The sequence below is a fragment of the Eremomyces bilateralis genome, assembly GCF_010015585.1.
Source record: "Eremomyces bilateralis CBS 781.70 unplaced genomic scaffold P152scaffold_10, whole genome shotgun sequence".
Taxonomy (NCBI): Eukaryota; Fungi; Ascomycota; class Dothideomycetes; order Eremomycetales; family Eremomycetaceae; genus Eremomyces; species Eremomyces bilateralis.
This window is the reverse complement of record NW_022985076.1, coordinates 1-26896: the sequence shown is the minus strand read 5'-3', so window position 1 is coordinate 26896 and position 26896 is coordinate 1. Positions and strand designations below refer to the sequence as shown.

The 26896-nt window shown below is 50.6% G+C and overlaps 10 protein-coding genes across 10 annotated transcripts; 4 read left to right on the top strand and 6 right to left on the bottom strand.

Moving 5' to 3' along the window:
• Window positions 1-335: 335 nt before the first annotated feature.
• On the top strand, window positions 336-2198 carry P152DRAFT_397621 (uncharacterized protein; the record flags this gene model as incomplete). Its single annotated transcript, XM_033676419.1, has 6 exons — window positions 336-423; window positions 492-578; window positions 631-785; window positions 839-977; window positions 1039-1166; window positions 1245-2198. 6 exons carry the CDS (start codon window positions 336-338, stop codon window positions 2196-2198), a joined length of 1551 nt encoding a protein of 516 aa, XP_033533776.1.
• Window positions 2199-4786: 2588 nt separating this feature from the next.
• Window positions 4787-6495, bottom strand: P152DRAFT_26553 (2-hydroxyacid dehydrogenase). The gene is made up of 4 exons (XM_033674826.1): window positions 6105-6495; window positions 5644-5997; window positions 5276-5495; window positions 4787-5159 (listed from the first exon to the last, which is right to left on the bottom strand). Exons 1-4 carry the CDS (start codon window positions 6271-6273, stop codon window positions 4814-4816), a joined length of 1089 nt encoding a protein of 362 aa, XP_033533775.1. The 5' UTR covers window positions 6274-6495; the 3' UTR covers window positions 4787-4813.
• Window positions 6496-7638: 1143 nt separating this feature from the next.
• Window positions 7639-8703, bottom strand: P152DRAFT_449432 (beta subunit of citrate lyase; the record flags this gene model as incomplete). Its single annotated transcript, XM_033678110.1, has 3 exons — window positions 7639-8343; window positions 8397-8617; window positions 8667-8703. The coding sequence occupies 3 exons, from the start codon at window positions 8701-8703 to the stop codon at window positions 7639-7641; spliced, it is 963 nt and encodes a 320-aa protein (XP_033533774.1).
• A 369-nt stretch (window positions 8704-9072) lies between these two features.
• Window positions 9073-9836, top strand: P152DRAFT_397395 (golgi apparatus membrane protein-like protein tvp23; the record flags this gene model as incomplete). Its single annotated transcript, XM_033676408.1, has 4 exons — window positions 9073-9157; window positions 9223-9268; window positions 9333-9616; window positions 9682-9836. The coding sequence occupies 4 exons, from the start codon at window positions 9073-9075 to the stop codon at window positions 9834-9836; spliced, it is 570 nt and encodes a 189-aa protein (XP_033533773.1).
• Window positions 9837-9867: 31 nt separating this feature from the next.
• On the bottom strand, window positions 9868-10937 carry P152DRAFT_458551 (uncharacterized protein). Its single transcript, XM_033679489.1, has one exon. It carries the CDS (start codon window positions 10922-10924, stop codon window positions 10010-10012), a length of 915 nt encoding a protein of 304 aa, XP_033533772.1. The 5' UTR covers window positions 10925-10937; the 3' UTR covers window positions 9868-10009.
• Window positions 10938-11109: 172 nt separating this feature from the next.
• Window positions 11110-13505, bottom strand: P152DRAFT_514318 (uncharacterized protein). The gene is made up of 2 exons (XM_033682853.1): window positions 13027-13505; window positions 11110-12978 (listed from the first exon to the last, which is right to left on the bottom strand). Exons 1-2 carry the CDS (start codon window positions 13303-13305, stop codon window positions 11221-11223), a joined length of 2037 nt encoding a protein of 678 aa, XP_033533771.1. The 5' UTR covers window positions 13306-13505; the 3' UTR covers window positions 11110-11220.
• Window positions 13506-17764: 4259 nt separating this feature from the next.
• Window positions 17765-23239, bottom strand: P152DRAFT_458548 (uncharacterized protein). The gene has a single exon (XM_033679488.1). It carries the CDS (start codon window positions 23063-23065, stop codon window positions 17972-17974), a length of 5094 nt encoding a protein of 1697 aa, XP_033533770.1. The 5' UTR covers window positions 23066-23239; the 3' UTR covers window positions 17765-17971.
• Window positions 23240-23550: 311 nt separating this feature from the next.
• Window positions 23551-24136, top strand: P152DRAFT_507521 (uncharacterized protein; the record flags this gene model as incomplete). Its single annotated transcript, XM_033682538.1, has 3 exons — window positions 23551-23596; window positions 23661-23749; window positions 23810-24136. The coding sequence occupies 3 exons, from the start codon at window positions 23551-23553 to the stop codon at window positions 24134-24136; spliced, it is 462 nt and encodes a 153-aa protein (XP_033533769.1).
• A 115-nt stretch (window positions 24137-24251) lies between these two features.
• On the bottom strand, window positions 24252-25733 carry P152DRAFT_458547 (ferredoxin reductase-like protein). The gene is made up of 3 exons (XM_033679487.1): window positions 25543-25733; window positions 25158-25452; window positions 24252-25098 (listed from the first exon to the last, which is right to left on the bottom strand). Exons 1-3 carry the CDS (start codon window positions 25585-25587, stop codon window positions 24449-24451), a joined length of 990 nt encoding a protein of 329 aa, XP_033533768.1. The 5' UTR covers window positions 25588-25733; the 3' UTR covers window positions 24252-24448.
• Window positions 25734-26239: 506 nt separating this feature from the next.
• P152DRAFT_458546 (uncharacterized protein) lies at window positions 26240-26815 on the top strand (the record flags this gene model as incomplete). Its single annotated transcript, XM_033679486.1, has 1 exon — window positions 26240-26815. The coding sequence occupies one exon, from the start codon at window positions 26243-26245 to the stop codon at window positions 26558-26560; it is 318 nt and encodes a 105-aa protein (XP_033533767.1). The 3' UTR covers window positions 26561-26815.
• Between the last annotated feature and the right edge of the window lie 81 nt (window positions 26816-26896).

The window sequence follows — 26896 nt, the reverse complement described above, 5'->3', positions numbered from 1 at the left end:
TCTTGCATGAGTCCCGTCTCGGAATTTTGGTTTTAGAGATCATTCTTTACTGCCCTACCCTCCACATCAAACATTTTCCACTCCTCACTCATTCGAATTGAAACCGCCTGAGCGTCAATTGAACGGCGACTTCCCCATCCAGTCCGTGTAGGGCCCAACGAAGACTTTCGGATTCCATATTGCCTGGACGGGACTAGTCGATGCGCTTGTTATAGACGCGATATATCGCCTTGGGCAGGCTTCACGACCACTTCGGTCACTGTGCTACTCCTCAGCCAACATCTCTCAACCTGATCATTCATCCACTGTGTTGACAGCGCGTCGAACCTTTCACAATGTTCTCAAATCGATCGATAGAGGAGCTGAGAGGACTCTGTCCTATGCCGTTCCTGGACGTCAAGCAGTTCCCCCCAAGTGATGGATGTATGTGGTCTCCATATTCCCATCCGGTACTGACGATCCGTTTCTGGATCCTAACTAACATCGCCCAGATACTCCGGGCCGTTTTTGTTCTTCCTTGGGCGATGGATTAACATGCTGTCTACCGTGCCCCGCAACAGACTGGATATTCCCAGAAAGTAAGCAGCTCATTTCAAATCCTCAATGCAAGATGTTGACTACGATCCCAAGACTTCCACTCGTGGAGCAGGGCGACAGAAGTCCTTAGTGCGCTCAGTGTCGCGGTTTCCTTGTTCCTCCTCATCTCATATGCCGCTCTTCCTGCCGAGAAATCAAGGCGACATTATCTCAGTGTCTGTCTCGTTATTGGCATTGGACTACTGGAGGTATGTAATGTGCTTTTTTTTCACAGAGGAACCAGTCAATTGATTTCCTGCAGCTTGGTTTCGTCGTGCCCCTTGCCGCGCAGCCTGAACAGTGCTTCAACGAAATTACACCGAATGACATGTACTCAAGTATGACTTGCGCGTGGTCTGGCGCATTCATTATTTCTGGCAGCCTCACCACAGGCATGTGGAGTAAGTCTGACCATCGCGCGAAAACCCTCGGACGGCGTAGACGCTGACATTGATGACATAGTTTTCATTCGAACTCTCTCCATGCACCTACAAATCTGCTGGGACGTCGTTCCTGGCAAGAAGTTCTTCTATGGTTCTCAAGCCCTGGGATGGGGCCTGGTATCGTTGTTTTTTGTGCTCACGTTGGTGGTATGTCTTCTTGATGCTTGCCCATAATCGGCACTATTCCGTGCGCGAAGGACTCGCTAACCCCCTTCGTATCGCTAGTTCACCGGTGTCAGTTTCCGATTCGGCGATGCATGTCACGTCAACTCGGAGCATTCGACGAAAGATTTCTGGGGCCCCATGCTTGGGATGGCAGGTGCAAGCGCGTTATTGCAAATCGCGACTTTCGGTTATTGCATTCACGTCTACATCAAGAACATGTTCAGTGACGAGAAGACAGAGACGAGTTCCAGCGGCGGACTCGCCTCCTACTCTGGCTCAGCCCATCGCAACCAGACCGCCCGCGGGGTCTACCGCCGTGTCACAAAGGTTCTCTGGCTTCAATGGCGTGCCATATTGATGGTTATCTTCATCCTTGCCGACGTCATCTTCCTCTCCGTCGTCTTCATCTACCTCAACGATATCACCGACCACGCTTTTACGACCAAAAGAGACCAACTCATGCCTTGGCTCACCTGTCTTTTAATCTCCGGAGGGAGAAAGGAGGAGTGTTTTGCCGATGCTCAGCGGTTCCTGATCAGCCAACCCGTCGTCACAGCCATCTTGATGTTACTCGGTCTCGCAGGCATCCAAGTTTTCCTACTCCTATCCCGATTCAGCTTACTTCGCGCCTGGTACGACTTCTTCCGCAAGCTATTCGTGCAAAAGAGCGAATTCGTATCGCTGGATGCAAAGCGATACTCAAACGACGCGCGACAGTATGAGTTACTGAAGGTGAAGTCGCCCGTATCGACAATCACCAGCCCCACCGAGGTGTATCAGAGCCCTGGGATGAATGGCAGGCAAACCCCGGATTATTTCCAGTCCAGTCAGCGACAGTACCATACGCCGAGCATGAGCTTTTCGAGCCCTCGACCACCGAGCAGCGGCGGTCCACAATCTCCGCAGAGGCTGGAATGGGACCCCCGAAGCACACATGCAAGAGGGGGGTTGGGGTTGCACCCACCGATCAAGGATGAGGAGGATGCGTATGATGGAATGTCCAACAGACTCTGAAAGATCGCCGGATTTACTGCTACATCTACTTTCTGCAAATCTACGAGTCCGATATACCCCAGCGCTGCAACGCTCCATTATCTATGATCCTCGAAAGACTTGCAAGTCCAAAAGATCGGGGCGTGTACGATGCCGAAATCTACCCAGATCGATACCAAGGCGACAACTGGTTCTTTCGCTCGATCCTCAACATTCTCTATCTTTACACTTCTTGTCACTAGGATTATTTGTGGCGTTGGGAGACGATCTGGTCTTTGGGGAGGCGTTTCGATTCATGATAATCGTAACACCACGGATGCATTTGGTACAAAAGGGGAGTCTTCAAGTGTTTTGGTATGAACGAAGCTGGCAAAGATCGACGAGGCGTTTCGAACCGTCCATTCAGCCGGACAGCGAGGCCGAGAGCCAGAACGGGGCAGCTTCGAATCCGATCTCGAAGGATCTGCGGTTTGAAGTGCATATTCCCCGGACGGAATAGTTGTTGTGATGTTGGATCAACAGAGACTTCACTGGGGCTTGGGCACATCTACTGATACCCATGGGCCACAAGGGACGGAGTTTGGAACGGATTGTATCTAAGGGGCCATCATACACGTACACATTGAATAATGAATTCAACGCAACCATGCCTTGCTGTATGTATCATCAGCACCTCCGAGGCAGGGGCTGCATTTCCTTCCACTAATAGGTACTCCCCAGTGTCTGGTGGACTGATACAATGGTACCTCCCTATTTCACTCCCTATCCCTGTAAGGCATCTTTGTCCACAATTCACATTTTCTCCTGCATGTTCTAGCGTCGGTTGACTCGGAGCAGCCTGCATATCTACAATCCACATGTAAGATTGAACCACACCTTACGGATTCCAAGTTGCATCATTGATCATCCTCAACCACCCCCACAACCGTTGTAACCCACAGAGCGCGTTTCAGGTTCAAGGACTTGCATCCAACTTTCCTTAGCAATCATCCTTTTGGATTACTTAGTCACTTCTGTCCACTCGAGAGTGGAACGATTCTTACTAATGGGGTAGACAGTATGTCTATTAATGATTTCCCTTCCTAATTGCGCATCGTTTTCGTTGTGAGTTGCTTTTACGCACTTTTCCGTTACTACTTGAGAATGCCTCAAAGTTAGAGCGCCCAGATGGGCCCAGAGATAAGGGACTGAAATGCAATGGGCCACGACTCGACTCTCGAGCGATCTGCGTGCACGTGCGATCGGCAGTTGTTAATTGGACGACTGCACGTGGCAGCTAATAGCACCTTTTTAACTCAGAATCCATATTGCTTGTTTCCAACCATGATGTACACAATCCAAATCGTTTGTTGTGTCGGATGAAATCGGCTTCCCCCTCTTTTCGCGTACATGCTCGATGCTGGATCATGGATGAGATTCGTGCTGCACCTTTCGAAGCGGATGACCATGTTTTCCTCGGTTTTCCTCACATTGATTCAATCACAAGCCAAGCCAAAGCATTTCCTGCAAATCCACGGTTCTCATTGGTGTCTAGCACCGACATCAACTCGCGTGCCGCGTCGTTTGCTTTAGCATGCATATTATCTCTGCATTGCTTTTTTATATCCGGTTCTTATCCTAGCTGTCGGCTAGAAAAATCCATCAAAAACAAAAGAACCTAGTTTCCTCGCACGCTACTCCGCAGGTCCTTACCCCACGGGTTCCATATGGTATATCGTGGAGATCCTGGTGTACGAGTTAGTATTCCGGGGCTCACCTGGCCATAGTGATGACAATTGACATGGACCTCATGAGACGGCATCAATAGTCCCCTAAAAGCCGGACATGCAGGCCAGAGCTGTCAGGGTTTCCGATTACGTCCCTGGCTCCCCGTGGGCTCGGTTCGGCAGCCTTCCGGGAGCGCATTTGGCTTGTGATTGCACTTCAGTTGATTTGTTGCTAGTTCGTACCAATCATGTGTTCTTTCGCCAGCCACTCCTAGTAGGCAGAGGAACTCTACTAATATTGGTATGTATACCGCAATACCTATGATGGACAATCTGTCCGGTAACTTTCAGGGAGGCGGTTCTGCAGGTCCAATCTTCGTGGCCGGTGGCACACATGTGACTTTATCAGGATGATGCTCTCATATGACAACCACGGGTACTGAATTGGAAGGCAGAAGGTATCCTGGCTGCCAAAGGGCTGTCCCGTCCGATTAGGGCACGGCTTGGTTTTCGTATGGCTACATCGTGAGTGCATACTCATGTGAAAATGGTTCAAGAATCAGCAGCAATGGATACAAACAACCAGTGGCACCCGCTACTGCACTTAGTGCAGTAGGCTGACTTCGATACACCAGGAGGAGCGCAGCGGCGGAGAAAGCTTGAAGGCTAATGCATACAAGATCAAGTTCTTCCTGATCTGAGTAAATTTCAGAGGTTAAGATGTGCTCTCGACGACTTTATCCTTCAGGTAAATTTATTTCGGATTTCCGTGGCTTGAGGGAAAGCCAAGCAGAGTACTCCGAAGTACGCAGAAATGGCGTGAGATCGCAAATCTACCTTTTGGATGTTCAAGTCATTGTCGTGTTTATTAGCTGAGAAGAGTCTATGTATGCTTGAGGAAAGGCATGCTCCAAGTCTTGAATTCCGCTTTCAATAACCCCTCTCCCTTTGAACGACGTTTATCAACTTCTCTCCCTTCGCCCTTCTCGTCAGATTGATGTCCAATATCTGAAAGGCTCTCTCTGAGTATGCCGACCCAACGCCACTGATATGAGGGGCTATCAGAATATTTGGCGCGTCCCACAAGGGATCATCTTTCGGAAGCGGCTCAGGATCCGTCACATCGAGAGCTGCACCTCGCAATGAGCCTTTCTCCAGGGCTCGAATCAAATCCGGCTGGTCAATGATTTCTCCACGCGAGATGTTGACTAGGAATGCCTGCTTCTTGGCCAGAATTTCGAACTCCGCTTCCCCTAGCAAGTGGCGCGTTTTGGCCCTGGATATGTCAGCTTTGTTCCGGAAGCCATGGCGATGGCTTCATCTCCCATACGTCTGAAAGTGCAGGCTCCTCCTCTGCCAGAAGAAGGATCGTGCACCAAGTATAAGACATACGTTAATGGTAAGGATAACACCAACACATCAATATCCTGCTCCAGGAAGTTGTGCAGCGAATCTTTATCCAATCCCCCAAACCAGGCACTCGGGATACTTCCATCCGGATCCCCCGTTCCCGGGACAATATACCCAGAATCCTGGCGCGCTTCGGGAGTTTTCTTCGGCGTGGCCGTGTAAGCAATGACATCCATCCCCATTGCTTTCGAGACTCGCGCGACTGTTCGCCGACAAAGTTCGATTATTAGCTTTGCGATCTCAAACAGATCCAAGTGCAAGACAAAGCTCAGAAGCACGTGTGCATATTCAGGACCAAGAGAGTGTCACGGTAGACATATAGCACATGTAGTAAGGGGCAATTTACTTACTTTGCCGTCCAATGCTGCCATACCCGAGCACGCCTATCCGCTGGCCTACAAGGTCGCGCACACGATGAAATTCCATCGTCCGCTCCCGCTCCCAGAGATGCTTCTTTTGGAACTCATACATCCGCGGCAGGAGGTGGTTATGAGCGAGGAGAGTCATGAGCACCCATTCCGCAATCTGAGGCCCATGGACGCCAGTAGCGGTGCATATCGGGATCTTCGTGTTCGTAAAAATGGGATGATTGGCAATGTGATTCGTTCCCGCTGAGAAAACATGAATGAGCTCCAGATTAGGACAGTCGGCCGGATCGGGAAGCATGGTCAACGTAACCAGTACTGTGGCAGACTGGAATTTTTCTGTCTCATTTTGGTTAGAGATGAAGATCTTTCAATTGATGACTGCATATCCAGTAATTGGAAGTGGTTCGAAGAAAGGCATGGATGTCTGACTAAGTCGGACTGACCAGGAGGAACAATATCCTTCACGCAGGCTAGAGCATTCCTCGTGTCAAAGCGATGAAATATATACTCGAAATCCATCTCAGGATGTTTCTCCTTCATCTGCTGTTCCAAGTTTGGCGGTGCTGGAAGTGGTAGAACACACAACAACTTCTCCGGTTTCGGGGTAGCCATTGCGGGGTTGGACTTATGTCACTATTAATTATATCACCACCTAAGCGGTACATGTAACTGTCTAGGTTCTTTAATTCCCTTATAATCGAAAGTAGGGTAACTGTTATTTGTAGATACCGGAGGAGGACCTTTTTGCCTGTCTACAAGTGAAGTTCTAAGGCCAAGTGCCTCGGGATTGAGATAATAGTGTTGTGTGTTAGCGGGGCACCTGAAGCCTGGAATCTGTCATCCATCTTACCAACTATCAGCTTACGTCGTATGGCGCAATTATATGCGTTTCTGATAACGAGTAATCCAGAGACTGTTGGTGTTATATGCTTTTCAATACTACTAGGGCTCAGGATGAGTGTACTCTGGTATGCAAATAAAGGTTCTTATATCCAAGTCATCAGGTGGATCTTTGTCGTCCTTGTAGGACTCGCAGAGCAAACCAAAGAATAATACCTTACTCACGCCACGCGCCCAACATATACCCATATATTGGGCGCTGGACACCCCAATCAACATACCACCCCAACCAACATAGAATGATCTCCAACGCGACGTTTCCCGTTAGTTCGCCTCCCGTTGTGGTTTCTACACAAATTTGGTGGTAAATTAAAAGATCTACCAATTCTAAAGGAATTAGTATTTTTCCTGATATTCTACCGACATTGTTTCGTTGTGTTCTACTCTGCTTAAGTTCGTCAGTCAAGACCATCAATTTCTATCACGGTTTTTTGCCCTACCTAATACTCACCACCACCCATCATATCTGAATATTTACTCGAGGAGAAACACGCAGAATTGGCTGCTTAATCGATCCGTATAGGCGAACAGCCTAATGCAGCGGCTGCGGCGCGGTATTTTGATGCCCAAACTCTATACCGTCGTATCCTCGCCCGCCTCAATGGCACCAGATCCCGCTCCAGGCGGGCCGCAAGGAGGCGAAGAAGAAGGAAACAGCTCGGAAGAAGGCTGAAAAAGCGAAGGAAGCACGCCAAAAAGCTCGTCAGGATCGTAAGAGACTAACCGCCTCTAAATCTACATCGTAATCATGCCGATAACGCGTGGATTCGGTGGATGGGAGGAGTTTCTAATTCGTGATGTTTTTTCGACCTCGTGGCGGGAGATCTTCAAAAGTAAGATACAACCCGCCCAACGCGATTAGAAATTAATCCAGTCGGGAGATTACTAGATTGGATGGTTTTGCAAAGATCTACTACCAAATTTGTATGTTAATTCATTATTTTGGGCGCCATATAGGAAATCTCATCTCTTGGTTCATTTCTATGTTGGTTGGGGTGGCCAGCGCCCAATATATGGGGATATGTTGGGCGCGTGGCGTGAGTACAACACTTCTTGTGGGCTAAAAGGTATCATGACCTATTCCGGCTCTTGACCCTTCCATCGAGTCATAACAGCATCTACATCATAGCCGCAGACCCTGCCCCTGTCCAATATTGATCTCGCCTTGCCCACAACTGGGGCATCAATCATTTTCCCATCCATCGTCCACGCTCCCCTTCCTTGGTCGATCGCTTTCTGGTCCCCAATGACGATGCGCGCTGCCCATTCCACTTCCTTCTCCACCGGTGAGAAAACTCTCTGCGTAATCTCCACCTGAGACGGGTGAATCAGCTGCTTGCCATTAAAGCCGAGATCCTTTCCTCCTTCGCACTCCGCTTCCAGGGTCTTCATCCCCTGTTCCCCTTTGAAGGACGTGCAGACGAGATCGATCGCTGACGGCAGATTAAACGCCCGGGCGGCCGTTGAAATGGCGGAACGCGCGTATAGGAATTCCTGCAATGATGGGGTCCGCCGGATTGAAAGATCCAACGCAAAGTCCTCGGCAGCGAATACCAGGCCGCTGAGATAAGGAGATGCTCCACAGATGCTCGAAAGATCCATCAGAGCACGAGCAGATTCGATCAAAGCTATCACCCGGATTGGCTCCTTTCCTGATCCTTGAGTGGGCGATGATGGGTGTCTGTCCGGCAATGTGTGCCGTAAGACATCTGTAACGAAGTGGAGATCCGAAGCAGATTGGACCTTGGGGACGACGATTGCATCGAGGTTGGGAGCTTTCAGCTAACAAGAAAGGTCAGAAAAGATACTGGAGGAATACGGAGACATATATATACCACTTCCACCAGGTCATCCAGAGCGAGGCCGCTCTCGACAGCATTGATACGGACGGCTTGTTCCCGGATACCTTGGGCACGCTCAAGAGCGAGTATTTCTCGGAGATTCCGTCGAGCCTCTGGCTTCATGGAGGGGGTCACGGAGTCTTCTAAATCGTACGCTACACAATCAACAGAAAGCCCGCGAGACTTGTCCAACATCTTCCTCGAAGATGCCGGGACTGTAATATGGGTCAGCGTTGAATTTAATAGGGGAGTGTGTGTTCTAACCATAGAGCAGAGCTCTGCGGACTACTGCTGAAGCCATTTTCTCTTCACTAATGGGTGTTTATAATTAAAACCAAGTTATATGTTCAACTCATCTCCATCATGAAAAACGAGGCATCGTCACGGCAATTATCCATCGCTTCAAGGTAAATCGCTACAGCCGGTCTATTCCCGACGATGCCCGCGGCTTGGAAGGGGATCAACCACTGAAACAACGCTAAGATTAATTTGGGAAACTAAAACACGTATGTATCACTAGTGGTATTACTAAGGTAATATTCAATATCAGGGTCCACTTGCATACGAACGCAACACCTGGACATCTCGAAACATGAAGCTTGAGCTCCTTGCGATGCAATCCAACAACGAAATCATATAAACCCGTACAGTAGATGTGTCGCTGGTGATCATGGAAAATCAACAGGCTGGATCGCTTACCTGGCGGCTCAGCAGCCATCCCATCACTTTGTTATGCTTCCTAGGCTTCCGAATCTGTATGTTCTCGGCCACCGCTTCACGCAAACATGGTAGAAAGAATATGCTGCTAACTGTCGAACAGCAAGCCTATTCGTCTATCTCTTCGGTCTCTTCTTCACTGACAACTTGTGAGTCGCCCGAGTGTCGCCACGGCAAGCATCCGGTTCCGAAACCCATCTAACCAGATGACAGTGTTCTCATGTTCATCATCACCGTCCTCCTCCTTGCCGCCGATTTCTACTACTCGAAAAATATAGCAGGCAGAAGACTCGTCGGCCTACGGTGGTGGAACGAAGTGGATCCACAAACAGGAGATTCACATTGGGTATTTGAGTCGGCGGACCCGGAGGCGCGGTCCGTGAACGCGACGGACAAACGATTCTTCTGGCTGGCGTTATACGTTCAGCCCGTGTTATGGGTGGCGTTTGCGATTATTGCATGCGTCAAGCTGGAGTTCATTTCCTTGAGCTTGGTCGGTACGTATTCCCGAAGAATCCAACTTAGCAATTGACTGGGCGATTCCCGGCTGACAACCTCGCAGTTATTGCACTCATCCTGACGATCACGAATACCCTTGCATTCTCACGATGCGATAAGTTCTCACAAGCGACGAATTTTGCGTCGACCGCTATGTACTCAAGCGGCCTCGCGAGGAATATTGCCGGTGGCGTGTTTAGTCGGATGTTCAGGGGGTAGGGTGAGTCCAGGCAAGGCAGATGTGTTTGGCTCTGTGTACAATACAGGCGACGGTGTTCGGAGAATTGAGGTGCTTTCCGGATTAATATGTATCTTATGACCATCTTGTGTTGCCTCTTTCGGGCGTTGTGACGGGCCCGTTTCATAACCCCATGACGTAGGACATTTGAACATTAAGGCTTGAGCTTCTGGAACTTCACCCACTTGTGACTCTTATTCTCGAAGAGCGCATCCTCACCCTGATGACCTTCAAACCAGCATTTCCTGCAGTAGACGTCCTTGTCGCATCCCAAACAGCAAACCTCCCCGTCGTCCATGCATATGATACACCAACCTCCTACCTCTTCATCAGATGGCTCGGTGGTTTTCTTCCGCTTCGCCATGTCGCCTGGTTTGAACGTTGGAGCAGACGGTAGCGAAAGGCTGGAGAACCGCGCGGCCAAATCATTGTCCTGCACTTCCGACTCTACGTCGTGGAGTGGGAGCTGACCTGTTGGCACAGCTGGAAGGTCGAAAGACTTTTCCAAGGGGCCTGGGTCGTCTGTGTCGCCAAATTTGCCGTCTTCTTGTTCGTCTTTAGGAGATAATTGAGCATGGTCCAATGCCTGCTCCATGACCTTCGCTGTCTCCTCCTCTTCTGTCTCCTTGGACTCTTCGGCATCATCGGGACTGGGGTCTTGCGATTTCTGCATTTCATCATTAAGTTGAACTGTCTCATCTTTCATGAGTCTGCCCGATCCCTCAATATCATCCTTAGCGGCATCTAAAACCTGATGCGCCTCGTCCAGTAACCGCTTGATGTCGTCCTCTTCTGTACGGCCGATCTGTTTTGAAGCGTCTTGGTCCAGCTCTTTCAGTAGCTGCTCAAATCCATCGTCCTCTGCGGAAAAGTGACTTTCGAGGATATCTCTTTCGTCATCTAATGTCGGGGTTTCAGGGGTCTGACTTGATGCTCGTAGACCTTGGAACCGGGAGGTCAAGTCCGCAGTAGTCGAGGTAGCTGGACCGTCTGAAAATTGCACCCTCGACTGTTTGAGTGCGTTTAGTCGTTTTAAGAGGTTCTCATCGTCGTCCTTGGGGTCCGACATTGCGATTATCCTCGGAGGGGTGATATCGAGTTAGATGTCGGGTCGCGATATCAATAATAATGGAATATTTAGAACGCACGTGATCATACCAGGACTACAGCGTTGTAGCAGCAGATTTCACTTCAAGATCATGATGAGATCTGCATATACAAGTCATTTATCACCAATGCAAGGTATAGTAATAGGTTGACGGTTTTGCTGAATGGTGTAAATCTTTAGGCATTCGAATACTTTAACAAGGTCGTTAGGCAGGGATGTAGTAGATATATACAGATCCAAAATTTCCGATTACCGCCCTACCCATTCCAGAGGAGGTATGTGTACCACAATAGCACAACTCCGACCTTTGCAAAACCCATCCGAATCTCATACAAAAAGAGTCCCAAACCCTGCCGCCGTCGTGCGATAGAGCGATAACCCTGGTGACTCGGGTAATACGAATGGTTCAAATTAGACTCGACCGCGTACGTTCCTGCATGATCAATGAGAGGTGGCGTATATGTCTGCCGGCTCGGGGGCAGGCCATATCCGCCGATGGGACTAGAACTCCTTGTCCGCGCAGTCTGTGTTCGTTCCCATAACTTATTTCTTGCCTCAGACGTAGAAGTCTGGGACGAGGAAGACTCGTTCGAGCTGGGGTTTCGATGATTTCTAAACTGCGATAGCTCCGCCTTCTCGTTCTCGGCCGAAGATGAAATGTTCGTAATTGGTAAAAGAGGCATGTCCCTGGATGCATCCGTCCGTGATGAAAAGAAAGCCGTGTGCGCCGCGCTAATGGTAAGAAGGAGAACAGTAAAGACAAACAGAATACCGTAGCGGATGAAGACCCCCAGCTGATCAGGAAGGAGGCAGAGTTGTGTCTGCATTGTTTGCTGCGTAGAAAAATCTTTCGCAGAAGAAAGCGGGGCCCCGGTCTCATCAACCGGATTCCAAAGACTGGCCATGACGAAGCCCGGTCGCCGTATACCCATAGCCAAGGACAACGATTTGACTGTGATCTCCCGGATCCCGCTCCCAGAAGATTGGTACCCACGATGGACAACTTCACAGTAATCGTGATCATCTCCGGAGAAAGCATACTTGAGTGTGCCAATGCTCCCTGTGATCTTTTTGGATGTCTCAGGAGTTAGGACGTTTTGATATTGATACCCCCTCTGAACGGCAATGGCGTTCCTCTCATCATTGGCCAATGGCTCCGACTGGCCTTTGGGCGGCGATGATGGAGGCCACTTTTCTCGCAAAGGACCGCAAGGGGTTCCTGGGGGCCGATAGAGCGGTACATGACTGAGAAGAACAGAAGGAAACACGGATCCTTCCCATGGAGACGACGGGGCATCGTTGAATAGCTTGCTTATTGCTAGTTGCTCGGTCTCGACCAACTCATGGCGAAACCGGGTGGTGGGCAGGGTGCCATTGAATCGCCACGAGGTCTCCCGTTGGACTGACTTTCCAATCATAGACTTGACAGTGTCCAAGAACTCCATAGGCGGTCCCCAAAGGTCTTCCCGTTCTCTTGCCTGGTCATCGTCTTTTGCACTCAGGGATACGGTGTCAACGGAAATAAAAGTATGGTTTCCAAGGATGTCTATCCGGTTGCTCTCTCCAAAATATGCGTTGAATCGACCTCGAACCGGTTCTTGGATGCCTATGCCAAATCCAAGGTCATGATTTCCAGGTAGACTTGCTAATAAGTTGCATGCATCATCCCTCCTGTTGCTGCCCGAAGAAACCTGCACCGGTAGGTCGAAGAATATTTTTGCGAACCGGTCGTACTCCCCCAACCAATATTGAGATTTGTATCGATGATATTGGGCTTCGGGGCTTTCGCTCTCAGAAGTGGCCCACTCTCGGCCGCCATCGAAGAGGTCGCCCAGGAAGATGACGCTGTCTGGCACCAGGTCCCATCGTATCTTTCGGTAATTTCGCTCTAAGTATCGGTCGGTGTACTTGATCGTCAGTGTCGAAAGAGGCCATGGTCGTCCTGGATAGGTGTGGGGGTCAACCAGTTGCGGATCCGCAACGAACACCACGCGGTGAGGATTCGCATCTGCAGGCTGCTTTGCGTTAGACTTTCGTGACGACTTCTGAGGTCAAGCACATACCCAACTCTCCCAATTCTCCCATTGACATTCAGGGATACTCTTGGAAAACACGGAGCGCTCCCCCCAATATAAGGTATATATCCAAAGAACTATCAGGACACCGGGCAGGGTGAGAAAATGGCGACGGAGTGTTCGAGCACTTAGTGGCTTAGAGTTCCCTCCAGTGGTACGAAGTCGAGCCACTTGCGAAGCCGATTTGGAGGCGAAACGATCTGCCCTAGCTAGGCCATCACGAATGAGGTTGCGGAGCGTCGGAGGGATGGGCGAGTTCGAAGTCATAACTCTTCGAGTTGTGGGAATCCCGAAGTTCCTTTAATGGAGGCATAACATGGTGCCCTTGATTGCTACAAAGTGCATAAACCAGTCCACATGCAGCAAGGGAATGGGTAGCGGTCTGAGTACGGTGATGTTCTTCGACGTGGGGAGGAGTAAGTTAGATCCCATAACCGTCGTATGAACAATCGCATGAACGATTGATTATTGAACGGCTGGGGAGATGGTCTAATTAGATCGGAATTGGTCTAGGCCCGGGAACAACATTGATTACTAAGCCATCCTTCACACCTGACCGTCCTGAGTCCTGACGATCCAACATTATTCCAACCTCATTCTTCTTCAACTTCAACCTGAATGTTGATCACGTCTCACTTTCATCAAATGATCATACCCCTTCAATGGTCCTACGCCGACGTCAGGAATCAGACAACGTGGTCCTTGGCTTTACCCTGACTAGCCGGAGGGTAATACCTATGCAGCTCTCAATATCCCCTTGCTATGGATCATCCAAAATGGAAACAGATTTCTTTCAGCTCAGCTCTCTGAAGCATCACCAGGGGTAATCGCAGAACAACTTTCGCTTTCAAGTTGAGTATCTCATGCATGTCTTTGCTACTGGATAGCCGGATGAATTCATGTCCTGAACTGAAGACAACGCATCCAATATGCAACCACTGCGCTTCATCCTGGCCGCTCCCTTCACATCCAGCCCTCGTGATCCATCCAACGTCTCAACCGACCACAGCACCATCACTAGGTATTCAGCCACAGCATGTTCTAGGCTCTTAGCAGCTGCTTCCAGCGCCGTACTCAGATCTTTCCTTTTAATTTTCTGTCATTCTATTATGTGACAGGCTTTGATTTCTTTTATCTACCCCTTTCGGCCCCCCTTAGTATCTCGCAAATGATATCCAGTTGTGACTCAAAGGTGGGCTCGATTCTGGGCATACGTATTTCTCTTTGCAGTCGCAGTATCTAGTACTTTATATTAGCCGTGCGTGGTTGGTCTCTTACGGTGGCGTCAAGTTTTGTGTCGACGTGTGTCCTGCATACGGTGAGAAAGGGTTCGCCGGTGGTTGGATCCCCCAACACATCTCAACTCGAGGGGCACACGGATCGGTTCTATCACTACTCAAAGAGAATGTTTCGTACTATTACTACAGTCTACCCCGCAATTCTTACTGCTCCACGGTATTCCTCGATTGGTTCTCACTTGTTGAGCTGAGCAACGCCACATGCAGACTATGCTTCGAGCTGATAACTTTGGCCAGATCAAGTATCATTGGACGATTGGACTCTCAACCCTAATGCTCTTCGAAGGGAGAGACGCAACGCCTTATATAGTCTCGTATAGTCCAAAGGAGGGTTGGTGAATTGAAGTTCCTAACTCTTCATATTTCTTCACTCTCTATTTATAATATCATCACAAGGCCGAAAGGAGACTCTAGCCCTGAAAAGAACAACTCAGACTTCTGACTGGGCTCCCAGAAAGGGAACCGAAACAGTATCATGGCCGAACTACGCTTTGACGGCCGAAGCTCTGCACCTTTTCCACTCTATTTCAACCCAAATATCGTTCTGCACAACACCCCGGATGACCCAAGTCCAGCTATTCCCACCAGGAATGTACCCATCTACATCCTTGCATCCATCAAGAACGCTGGAAGATCGCGAACGCAAGGAGCGACTATCAAATTTTGGATATGAAATCCCGCTATAGTGCCAACACCGAACAACTCTCAGCTCGTAGGAACGAGTGATTTTTCATTGGAGAGCGGCGAGACCAAACTAGTCCTCTGTGTCGGCGCTTGGGTCCCTCAATGGATCAACAACAGCCATGAATGTATCATTTGCGAAGCATCCGCCACGAATGATGCGGTACAACCGCATCCTAACACTGGATGGGACATACACAATCGTCATGTTGCTCAGCGAAATGTTGACATTGTTTTCGATCCCCCCAGGCAATTTTCCTTATTAAGACCAATGGCAGCGGCTGGCTTTTCCCTAATACTACAGCTAAACTCTCTATCGGGCCCGCGCCTGAGGAGCTCTTTGCACCGACACTCAAAATGTTGGGAGTTCCGAAATGCAACAATGCAACCAAAGCAACCGAGTCAGCATTGGTTACCGATTAGGTGCTCGGTGCTCCCGCCCCGAAAGGAGGGAAAACTAAAGTCGAATTGAAAAATCTGCGTCCGAATGACTCCGAGCGATTCCACGCGCTTGTCAAGTTCCCGGAAAAGGACCGTGACCAATCTGCTGCCGTCGTTCTGGTTGAGCAACATGACGAGAACGGTCGCATTGTTGGTTGGTGTAGCCATCGTGGTCGTAGGGAGTGCCCGCCCTGCTCTTGCTACTATTACAGCAAGTACGCTTGCTATTCCAGCCGGTATCCCGTTCCGGCCCTACGCGACGAATCCGGCAAATGGAATGATGAATCCCGATGGTTTATTTGTGTCAAACATCGGCAATCAACTGATCAATGTGGAGACCCGCAACGATGGAGGAGCCGATTTGAGCGGCATTTCTATCTATGAGGAAGGCATCGCCGATCCAAATATCGTCGCTCCTCTGTTAATCAATCGGCCTTTGAATGGGACTGTTCTCACTCAAGCCTCCTTCAAATAAATCTTTGATGCCGATTTCAAGAGAGCAACGCCTGGAGAGACGGTCATATCCTTCATCATCCAACAGCACTCAGGTTCTGAGAGAACTTTTATCCGGGTGCTGAAAAAGATCTTCGTCCTAGGGCTAAGCTTCAACAAGCCGACCAAATCATTTGAGGTTAGAGTACCTCAAGGCTCGCTGTATGTCCACGTCGATCGTGCCATCACACCGAGACCTCCACCTATCGGCGGTGATCATGATGGCACCCATGGCAATGGCAATTGCTGCTGCTGCTGTAGCGGCTCCGGAGGTGACAACACAGGCAAAGATCCTGCTATTGGTGAATACGTACATTTTTCCATCTTCGTCAAATCTGGGACTCTGCTTCTCATTCCTTCACCTGTGTACCGTGGCACTCATGGTCCTTTGCCTTTGATTATCCTTGGTCGAAAGTCGTGGGGTGGGTTGTCGCGACGATTTTGGCTGTTGCCGGCGCCATTGTCGCCGTTTCAGATGGAGATGAAGCTTCGTCTGGACCTGAAGGGACTTTCGAGGAAAATGACCCTTCCGTCTCCTGTTGCACTAATGCTGGGATTTCTCTGTCAACCAGCAATGGTATTGCAGCAGGCTTGTTTGCGGCTTCGGCCACTGCGGCGACGATTGCGGCGGCAGCAGACGTGGCAGATTGGCATGAGCGGGGCGAGAGAGCCACACCACCAGGCAAGAATGCACTCACGACGGGTGAGTTCGTCAAGTTCGATATCGACTACACTGAAACCCCAACTCCCGGTGTCCCCTTTCAGGGCAAGGTGAATTGGAGTCATGAACGTGTTCTCGACAATGGGCAAATCCTTCGACACAGTGAGATGGATGATTCGTTCCAGAATATCCACCACTTGAGGACTTACAGGGTTAGCATCAACGGGCAGGTTTCTCCGGACCTTCATTACACGCATACATCCAGGACAGCACTCGTTATCGGTGCACAATTCGTGAAACCAAACGGTACCCTCTTCAGGGGAACTGAGCTCTACGTTTTTGCACTCCTCATCTCCAATCGTCGGAATCTTTATGGAGTCAAACTTCGAGAAGATGGATATGGCTACCTAGCCGGCTTTGGGGGTAGGAAATTGGCCTTGAAAGGAGCTGATCAAGGAACCGTAGGTGCACCAAAGAGACCGGTTCACATCACTTCCCAAAAGCTGTCTCTTCCCCGGCCTATTAATCGGCTCATTTCCGAGTCAGGGGGGTACGCATCGTCTGCAGGACCCTCGTCACTGTCACTTTCCACCCCTGAAGGCGAAGGTTCTACCAGTGTCGCATTGGAATCCCACGGTAGAATGCCAATCAATCGGCCGTGTTTTGCGTATGGGCCAGGACAAGAGAGTTACAATTATTCGATACATTATGCAAGACACCGTTGAAGAGGTGAGAAATTGGATCATACGGCAATAATGCTCCACTAACCAGTGCGCTTACCCATAGTACATTCGGCAACAACAGACACATAAGCTCCAGTTAGCCAAGCTAGGCCTCAGCAAATCCGATCCAGGTTCAACTCAGGAGAAGCTGAAGAAGTTAATGGCAAGCAATCCCTCCATTACATAGTAAATACAACTACTGACCAAGCATATCAGGATTTACGTGACGCACTGGGGTTATAGTTTATAGTATGGAGTGGAAGCCACTGTTATATTTTGTCCTCATGATAGATACGAGTTAAAGCCTTTAGTTATTGGACTAGTTAAGGACATTTTCAGACTCGCATACTAATACTTAGAAACGGGTCTGGAAGTAACAAGTACGGTATGAGAATCAGAAATATCACTGTGATCGTTCCCAGAAAGGTGTCCAATGTGTATGGCATCGTCGTGGTTTATTATTTTCTATCATACAAACCGGAATCATCAAACCCCAACCCACGCTATGCGTTCTGTGTTCTATCAATTCGCCTCCCGGTGGATGACTCCCGAACCATGCATGCACCGGCCACGGTGCGCCGTTCGCCCAAACCGACTTTTCATCGTCCTCTAATCATACAAAATCATGTCACCTCATCCTACCTCCTCCGCCGCCGATGATCTCCTCCCGGGTTCCCCTTCTTCTTTTTCTTATCCCGCCCCGGTGGCACCACAATCAGATGCTTCAACTCTTCGCGCATCAGCTGCATCATATAGTCGTCTACGTGCGGGACCTCCTCGACGATCGTCTCTGGATGGACCGTGACGGTGCGAGAGTCGTCCATCCCGTCAGCAGGGGTGGGCGGCACCGACGTTTTCGGCGTGCCGTTCCCAGAGGAGGTGCTGACGGCCGCCATCTCGTTGAAGTCGGCCGCGTCGATGTGCTGCATTTCGTTCGTGGCGGTCTTCGCTGCGACCGCGTCTTCGCGATCTTCAACGGATTCGAAGACTTGGCCGAGGCCGGTGACGTCACCCAGGACTTTGTCCATTGCGGCGGAGGCTTCGGCATCGTCTCCGAGGTCGGGTAGCGCATCTCGGTACGTGACGCGGTTGAAGTAGTCGGTGGTGAATTCACCCTTTTGGATGATGATGTCGTCGAGAAGACGTTTCTGGTTGCTCTTTCGGAGGATGTTGGCTTCGATGGTGTATTCGGAGACAAATCGGTAGATGTGCACGTCGCGGGTCTGGCCGATGCGGTGGCAGCGGTCCTGGCATTGCTTGTCCATTGCGGGATTCCAATCGAGGTCGTAGAAGATGACAGTGTCGGCGCCAGTGAGGTTGATGCCGAGGCCACCTGACCGAGAACTAAGGATGAAGCAGAGGATTCGGGGGTCATTGTTGAAGCGTTCGGTGAGGATTTGGCGCTGTTCGATCTTCGTGGCGCCATCAAGGCGGAGGTAGCGATGACCGTGGATGTTGAGGAACGATTCAAGGATGTCGAGGACTTTCGTCATTTGAGTGAAGATAAGGGCGCGATGACCGCCAGCTTGGAGCTGTCGGAGGAGTTTGTCGAGTCGTTGCAGCTTGCCGCAATCGTACTGCAAGAGTCGTTTATCCGGGAATGCAATCGACAGTCGCACTTGCGCCTCGTGGAGAGGATTATGTTGTTGCTGTCCATATGCTCGAGCATATTTGATCAGACCCGGGGACAAGGAGAGCTCGGCCATGTCGCTCGCATAAACTGCAGGCGTGATGCAGCCGAACTTGGCCACCGTCATCTCCATGCTCCGTGATCGCTCTTCGAGAGAGCAGAACATTTCCGAAAATGCCGGCGTGGAAGGGAGAGAGACATCTTCAGGCAGATCTGATACCACTTCTCTGACAGCACCAATGCTTCGACCGAGGCGTGGATACACTCCTTTCGTGTGACGTAACGTTGCCAGTTCCACAAGCCCCAGCCCATAGATTGGCCGTTTGAGTGTTCTTGCCCGTGTGATTCTTGCAGTCGTTCGAAGTTGCTCCATCACTCCAAGCTGCTCCTTAAATTTGATCTCTTCAAGGTTCGATTCAAGCGTCGAGACGCCGACGTTTTTACGACCTTGTAGCACATGACTCAGTTTGGATGCATAGAAATCCAGTTGCCGACTTGCTTGGAGATATTGAGTTCTCAGGGCGTTGGCCGTAGTTATCCTTTCGTCAGAGACGGGACGAAGGCCAATAAAGTCAAGATCAACCTTATCCGAAGACCCGTCGGCAAGCAACCGGCGACGGACTAGCAGGTCTTTAATCTCAAAGTCGGCGATGACTGACTTCGGAAGAGCAAAGCTGGTAACAATCTGTCTGGTTTCGAACAAATCGGGGTGATTGCAGACCTTTCTCAAGCTCATCAAGCAATTGATGATGCTCATGTAGTTTCCACTGGTAAGTATTCTGCGCGTATCTGTCCGCCCCATGAACTCGTCATATAGCTGACGTTGTCTTTTGGAAAGTCGGCAGTAGACGACGTGCTCGTATTTGCCGGGCATTTGTTTTTCGACATCCGCTTTCAGTCGGCGGAGGAGGTATGGTCGGAGCACTTCGTGTAGCTTGTTCACGGCGGCTTGCGCTTCAAGATCGAGCTTTTGCCGACCTTGGTCAAGGATCTGATCGGCCGGTCTTCGCATGGCGTTCGTGAACTTCTCAAGCTCTGCAAATCCTCCCTGGCCATCGATACCGCCGGGCATGAGGAAGAAAAGCAAGGACCAAAGCTCGCTAAGGTTGTTCTGCAACGGGGTTCCTGTCAGAAGAAGCCTTGCACGCGTCTTGAACGTCAGGAGTGTCTGCCACCGTTGTGTCTGAAAGTTCTTGATATTGTGCGCTTCATCGAGCACCAGATAGTGCCAATTCCGCTTCTTGAACGCCTGTGCATCTTGCAGGATCAGTTGGTAGCTGGTAATGACCACATTCCAAAGATCCTCGTTCATCCAGCCTTGCCGCTTCTTCTTGCGCTGCTCTTGAGTGCCGTAATAGGTCAAAATCTTGAATCCAGGACACCATTTCTTGAACTCCATCTCCCAGTTCAGCATGACAGACGTTGGCACGACGATCAGATGTGGACCCCAGACATGGTGATGTACTGCTAGATGAGCTAGGAGTGAAATCGTCTGAATCGTTTTGCCAAGACCCATCTCATCTGCGAGAATTCCATTCGTGTTCTGCGAGTACAACCCGGCAAGCCAATCAAGACCCTGGTGCTGATATTCCCGAAGAGTACCTCGAAGTAGCAGGGACGGAATCTCCGTGTGGACGCTTGGTTGGTTGAGGGTCTGGGGTTCCATCGAAGAAGGTCGAGAGACATCCTTAATGGTAGTATCTGGCAGATCTTTGCGTTCGATTTCTTCAATCTCATCATCATCGACCATCGAACTATCCCTGGCGTGTCCATTATGAAGCAATTCGTCTTTCGCAGGATCTGTCTCGGCAAGGTCGGTAATTGAATCCATTGCGGAGTCGTGAGGCTTCTCGTCGATCTCGACCTCGTCATGACGGACAGAAGCGGAATCTTCATCATCGTGATCAACTCCGTTAGCCAGATGCTCTTTCGCTTGCTCTTTCATTTGCTGGATCTTAGATTTAGAGAAGAATCCCAGTAGGCTTGGCCCCTCTTCTTCATCCTCTTCGCTACCGCTTTCTTCCTCTTCGGATTCTTCTGTGCCCATATCGCTATCCATGTCGGTTGATTCGTCTTCATCGTCAAGAAGCATAGGATCGACTTCGTCCAGCTCGATCGCAGATACGTCGATGCCATTGGATTTGTCGGAATCTCTATCGGCTTCCGCCGAGTCTGGAGTATGATCTTCGGCGCCAGGGACAGCATCAGGCTCGAGATCTTCCTCGTCCATGTCCGCTGCAGATTGATCTGCATCCGTGCCAGTTTCTGAGGCATGGTCTTCATCCGCCTCCTCCACACCGTTGGCAAGTCTTTCTTGCTCCTGAAGTATGTGCGAATACTTTTGACGCAAGGCTTCCTGGTCCAGACCCGCGTCGTCGTCCGCGTCTTGTTGAACTTCTTCTTCGCTGTCATCCGTAGAAGACATGACATCAGAATCCAGGTCTTCGTCTTCATCCTCATCTGATCCCACCCTTTCTGTGTCCTCCTTTTCGTTATCAGACTGCATTTGGCTATCGATCAAAGGCTCGTTTTCATCGAAATATTCGACTTCGGCTTCGTCGTCGTCCATGTCGCTCTCATCCATTACATCGCTTCCCGCGCCTTCGCTCCTCCTTCTTCGCTTCTCGACTAAGACCTTCGCCTTGTCCAGCATATCATCCAGAGCTCTCTTTCCTTCCGCATGCTGCTCCATCTCCCACTGCCGCAGCTTCTCTTTCTTGACCTCCGCCCGGACCAGTTCCCACGCCTTCGCCATATCCCGGACGACCTGCTTGTACCGCTGCCGCTGCCATGCCTCCTCTTGGCGCCACACCTCGTTCTTATCCACCGGCAACCGCCTGCTCTCCCATTTCGGGTTCGTTGCGACCTCCTCAGCAACTTCATTGGCGATACGCTTGGCCATACCAACATGTGCACGGGCTTCTCTTCGCATGAGTCGGCGGAAATGAGTGGCGTGTGCAACGACATGGTCCCAATGGCTGTATACTGCTCCATAAGCTTGATATGGGTCTTTCAGGCCCGCTTGCTCCTCTTCAAATGCATCGAACAGGTTCTCCTTGTGTTCTAGGGGTCCACCAGGTCCGCACGCTTTCTGCAGGCGTATGATTTCGTCTGCTTTCGATGTGATTTTGTCCACCGAAGGCCTACTTTCTTCGTCACCTTGGAAAGGGTCATCATGCGATAGCCATTCTTGGAATGTGTTATATTTCCGCAGCGGTGGGAGCGTCCCGAGATGCCGCAGCTCGGGTTGATTTGCATTTCGTATACGTAGACGTAATCGTGCAGGACCAGCCGAGGATGGGGCGGTGGGTTCGGAAGGTGAGTCTGAGGGGCCAACGCGAGAGATTATATCTGATTTTCGAGGGCGACCGCCCCGACCACGTCCGCGCGCTGACCCTTGTGACGGAGGCGTATTCGTTGACGGGTCTTGTATGTTCGATCGAGAGGATGAGGTTCGACGTGGGTGTGTCTGGGCGGATGGCTTCGAGGGTGATGTGTTTGCTGCAGAGGATGAGTGTTTTCCACCTCGCGCCCTGTCTCCGTTTGGCAGCATGGCTTTTGGTTTCTTGAACTCGGTTTGACCAGTAGCTTTGTTTGGAGGGGGTCGAGGTGTGGATTTGGGGCTGGACATCGCGCCATTTGTGGGTGCCTCGTAGTGCTTCCCATTGTGTAGAGCGGCATAGCTTGGTCGAGTGACGGAAGTGTTGGATTCGGCGCGGGTGCGTCGTTTACCAGAAGGCGGTTCGGGTTCAGAAGGGACAGTATTAGTACGTGATGATTTCCGTCTGCCATCGATTAGAAATGAGCTGGGCCCCTCTGCAGCAACCTTCTTCCACGGTGGTGATGGCGGACGCGACAGTCTCTGGGAGTCAAGCCTGCGTCTCTTCGAGGGAGGTTCGGACTGGTCTAATGGAAGGGCGGGAGGGAGAGAGGAGCCATGATTCAGGCCGTTTGGAACATTTTCCTTCTTGATTTCTTCCGGTGTGCCATTCTGAAGCTGCTGGTCCAGCTCAGGATGCACGTCGTGGTGGCCGTTGGTGTGCACAAGATGTTGATGATGGGCGTTGCTCTCTGGTGGTGGTGAGGCAACGCTGCTTTGCATCGCAACCGGTCCGAAGTGGGAAATCTTCACTGACCCACCACGTGCTCGACGAAGGCAACGTTTCTAACTTCGATATTGGTGTCGATTGGTACGTCTTATTGAGCTGATTGCTATGAAAAGATTTAATATGAGTTGGAGGAGGATTTGCAGGTGTGAGAGACGAAAACGTAATTGGGAAGGTGCAGTTGTTCTGGAGGCAAGCGCAACGGGCAAAATCCAGGTTACGATCTCACGTGGTTGGTCACGTGCACCCCCGAGCGGGATTAGCGCCTTGTCATCCACAACCACACGGCACATCTCCAACGACTGGACTGCAGACTACTGCTATTATCACCTCCTCCATCCAATTCATCGGCTCAATTGAGCGTCACGTTAGACAAATGTAAGTCTCATTCAGCTCCAGCTTCTCCGCATCGAACTACTCATCAACCATTCCCATAGATGCTGTCCCGAACAGCCCTGGCAGCTCGCGCATTCCGCGCAGCATGCCGTCCTCAATTCGTCACCTCCCAATCACCCGCCCTGACCAGCGTGAGGAGATACGCTGCGCCTCCCGAACATCCCGCTAAGCTGCAACACGACGAGGCCGTGGAAGGCTACTGGAAGGCGAAGGGTTACTATGCCGATGTGAAAGCCGAGAACGTGAACGATTTCACCGACGCGGCCAAAGAAGATCCCGATATGGTACGACCGCCGCCCCGACACCCCCACCCGGCCAAGGACATTCGCTAATATTTTCTACAGAACGGTGGCTATGTCAGCCCTCCCGCCCAGCAACGTATCTTGCGTGACCCGTATGCTCCGTGGTGGGATGAGCAAGACAGACGAATGTACGGCGAGCCGGTTCATGAGGACAACGACATACTTGGCGTCTTCTCCCCAGATCCGTACCCCCATCTCCCGCCGAAGAAAGCGTTCGGCGGAATCGCCTGCTTCATTGCCTTCATCGGCGGGGTTGCAGGGCTCTGCTCGCTCACATACCCAGACCAGCCCGCGGTGGAACGGAGATTTCCGGGAGGGTTGGACCGAGAACTGGGAGGTCCAGGTGCGGTTCCGGCATTGGCGGAGTGAGCATAGAAAACGACGCTGCATCGAAATCTGTATATACACTGCGGTTTCGGGCGTTTATTGCAGCAATTTCAGAATCTAGGAACATGTCCACAATTACGTCGATGCCCGTGCTCTAGAATGGACCCTTCATACATCCAGCTAGGGTCTTACTTCAGCAGTTCATTGAATGATTATCTCACTAGATGTTACAAAATTGGACAAAATCATTGAATGGCTTCTAACTTCTATTGGAACAGCGGAGTGGCAGATGCTCTCTAACCTTGCACCTGATTATCCTCACGCCCCCAAGAATCTAGCGTAGAGAGATGTCACTCAGAACTTATACACCTGGTCCGGGCTGTATCCCAGCTCCTTCAAGAATCCCGTCAGCTCCCCCTGGTTTGCGGGGCTCTTCTTCGGGCCACTGATGGATTTGTACAAGCCGGGCGGCCCGCAGACGAAGACCTTGACCTTCTCCCCCTCCTTCGGCTCCGGCATGACGGTCTTCAACAGCTCCTTCGTCACGTACCCAACGCCTCCTGACCAGCTCTCCGGCGGGCTGTCCAGGACGTAGAAAGCCTTGAATCGCTGCGGGTAGGTGTTCTCAAGGTGGTACAGTTCCCTCTTCAACAGGATATCACCCTCCGACACGTTCCCAAAAACCAGCGTGACCTTCGTCTTGTCCTCTGGGTTCTCGAAGATCCGGCGCATCACCTGGTACATGGGCGTGATCCCAGTGCCGCCGGCGATCATGACGACGTGCTCGTGCTTGTTCGTTTCCCATGGGTACTTGGGAATCGGCCCCTTGAAATCCAGCCGTTGCCCTTCTAACATGTCGTGCATGTGCGTGGACATCGGCCCCTTCTCGTATTTCTTGATCACGAAGTCGATGTGGCCTTTCTCGTCTACCGCGCTGACGGGCGTGTAGGGGCGGATGACGGGCTTCTCCATCTCGGGTCCCTTGTACTTGGTCAAAATCGCCGCTGTTGCATCCACGTTAGTTCATGTAGCGCGTGGGTATGAGAATCGATGGTCGACATACACGCAACCGGCAACCCTGCCACCGCATTCGGATCCTCAAAGCTGAAGGTGAAATGCTTCGTGTTATGAGTCAACGTCTCGATCTTGTCCAACTTCAGTGAAATGAATCCCTGATCGCCGCCTTTGAACACCGGTTCCGATGGCGTTGTCGGTGCCGTCGCCTTCGCAGCGCCCGCCTTGTCGCTGGTCAGGTAGTAGTACCCTCCAGCAGTGGCTGCTCCGAGGAAACCGGCGATAAGGAGCGAGTTCGATCCGCCGCCGCTCTTGGGCGCCTCGCTGGCATACCGACGGACTTGCTGCAGCTATGATTAATATTTGTACGCATGCATGCTTCATATACAGCACAGGACGAGATAATCGCAAGCTCAAGTATGGATTACACATACCGTCTGAAGGGTTCGAACAGGTTGAAACACCTGACGGGCAAACATGGTTGCCATCGTGGGAGGATTATTGAACGGGTGAGGTTCAATTGACTTGGATTGATGGTGGATTGTGGATAAGTGAGGAGAAGAATTGAAGATGAGACAAGACCGTCGGGGTTTGTCGTGACTGAAGCTTGGACGGGTTGTGAGATCTGAAATGACGTCGCGTCAGCAGGGCGCAGGGGGCTACTAAAATATCTGGTAATCAACCGATGATTACGCTAATCCGGTTTTGGACGGTTAATTCACACATAACAGGCGGAATTCCAGACGTTTTGCCTTGTAACTGATGAATCTAATCTACAGTCTCTATGCGGTTTCTCTATTAAACGTTACTAAATTTCCCAACGTCTATTCTAATCTACCGGTCTATCTACGGTTAGATATATCAGCGGTTTAGAATTCAATCGGGAAATTTCCTCGATCGTTTTGCTTAATTATCGGTTGGTTAGCGGTTGGTTAACGGTTGGTTAACGGTTTGGTAGGCAAAACGTCGGCTAAGATTCGGCTTAGCTTCGGGGGTTCCTATCAATCCGGCTCCTACCATAACTCTATGATGCTCTCCTGGACCTAATCATACGGGTAGACACGTCATAAATGAGATGAGCTTCTTATATAAGACTCAGATGACCTATAACCACTCTTAAACTCGATATTTGAGATGGCTAACACTGCTGCTGGCATAGACCCGGCGCTGTCCGGCTCCCATGCTGGAGCGGAAGATGATGAACCAGGTCTTCCAGTATGCTCCGCGCACTGCCTTTCTCATATAAATTATATAGGAAGTCCAGTCTCTGACGCATTAAGTAGCCCGAGGATTTCCAATCCTACCTCCGTAACCCGAAGAAACGGGTACGAGCGAAGCGCCATCACCACGCCGAAGCCGTCAGTGAGGACAATGCTCGCGTTGCGAAGCTGTCCAGATCAACGAGGTGGAACCATTTCTTTTTCCACAGCTGTTTTGAGGAAAACAAATTGATCCAGAATGTGTACGGATCTGTGACGGCGGACGACGTCGAGTGGCGAGAAGCGCATGACTTTATTCATGCCTGGTCCAAAGGCTTCAAGTTTGAGACTATCAGGAACATGAAGGCTAGCTATACGTCTTACTATGTTGTTCTTTTGCTAATTTCGCGTAGAGTTACGTTGAACGGCTCATCGAAGAGGATACAGTCGCTGCATCAATTGCAGTAGATAAATTTACCAAATTTATCGAGTCGGAGTCGGTTTTTTCGTCCGTTAACTTCTTTAACGTTTTCGGCTACATGCATGAATACCTAGATTACGACGGGTCTTCCACTTCTGGGAAGTGGTA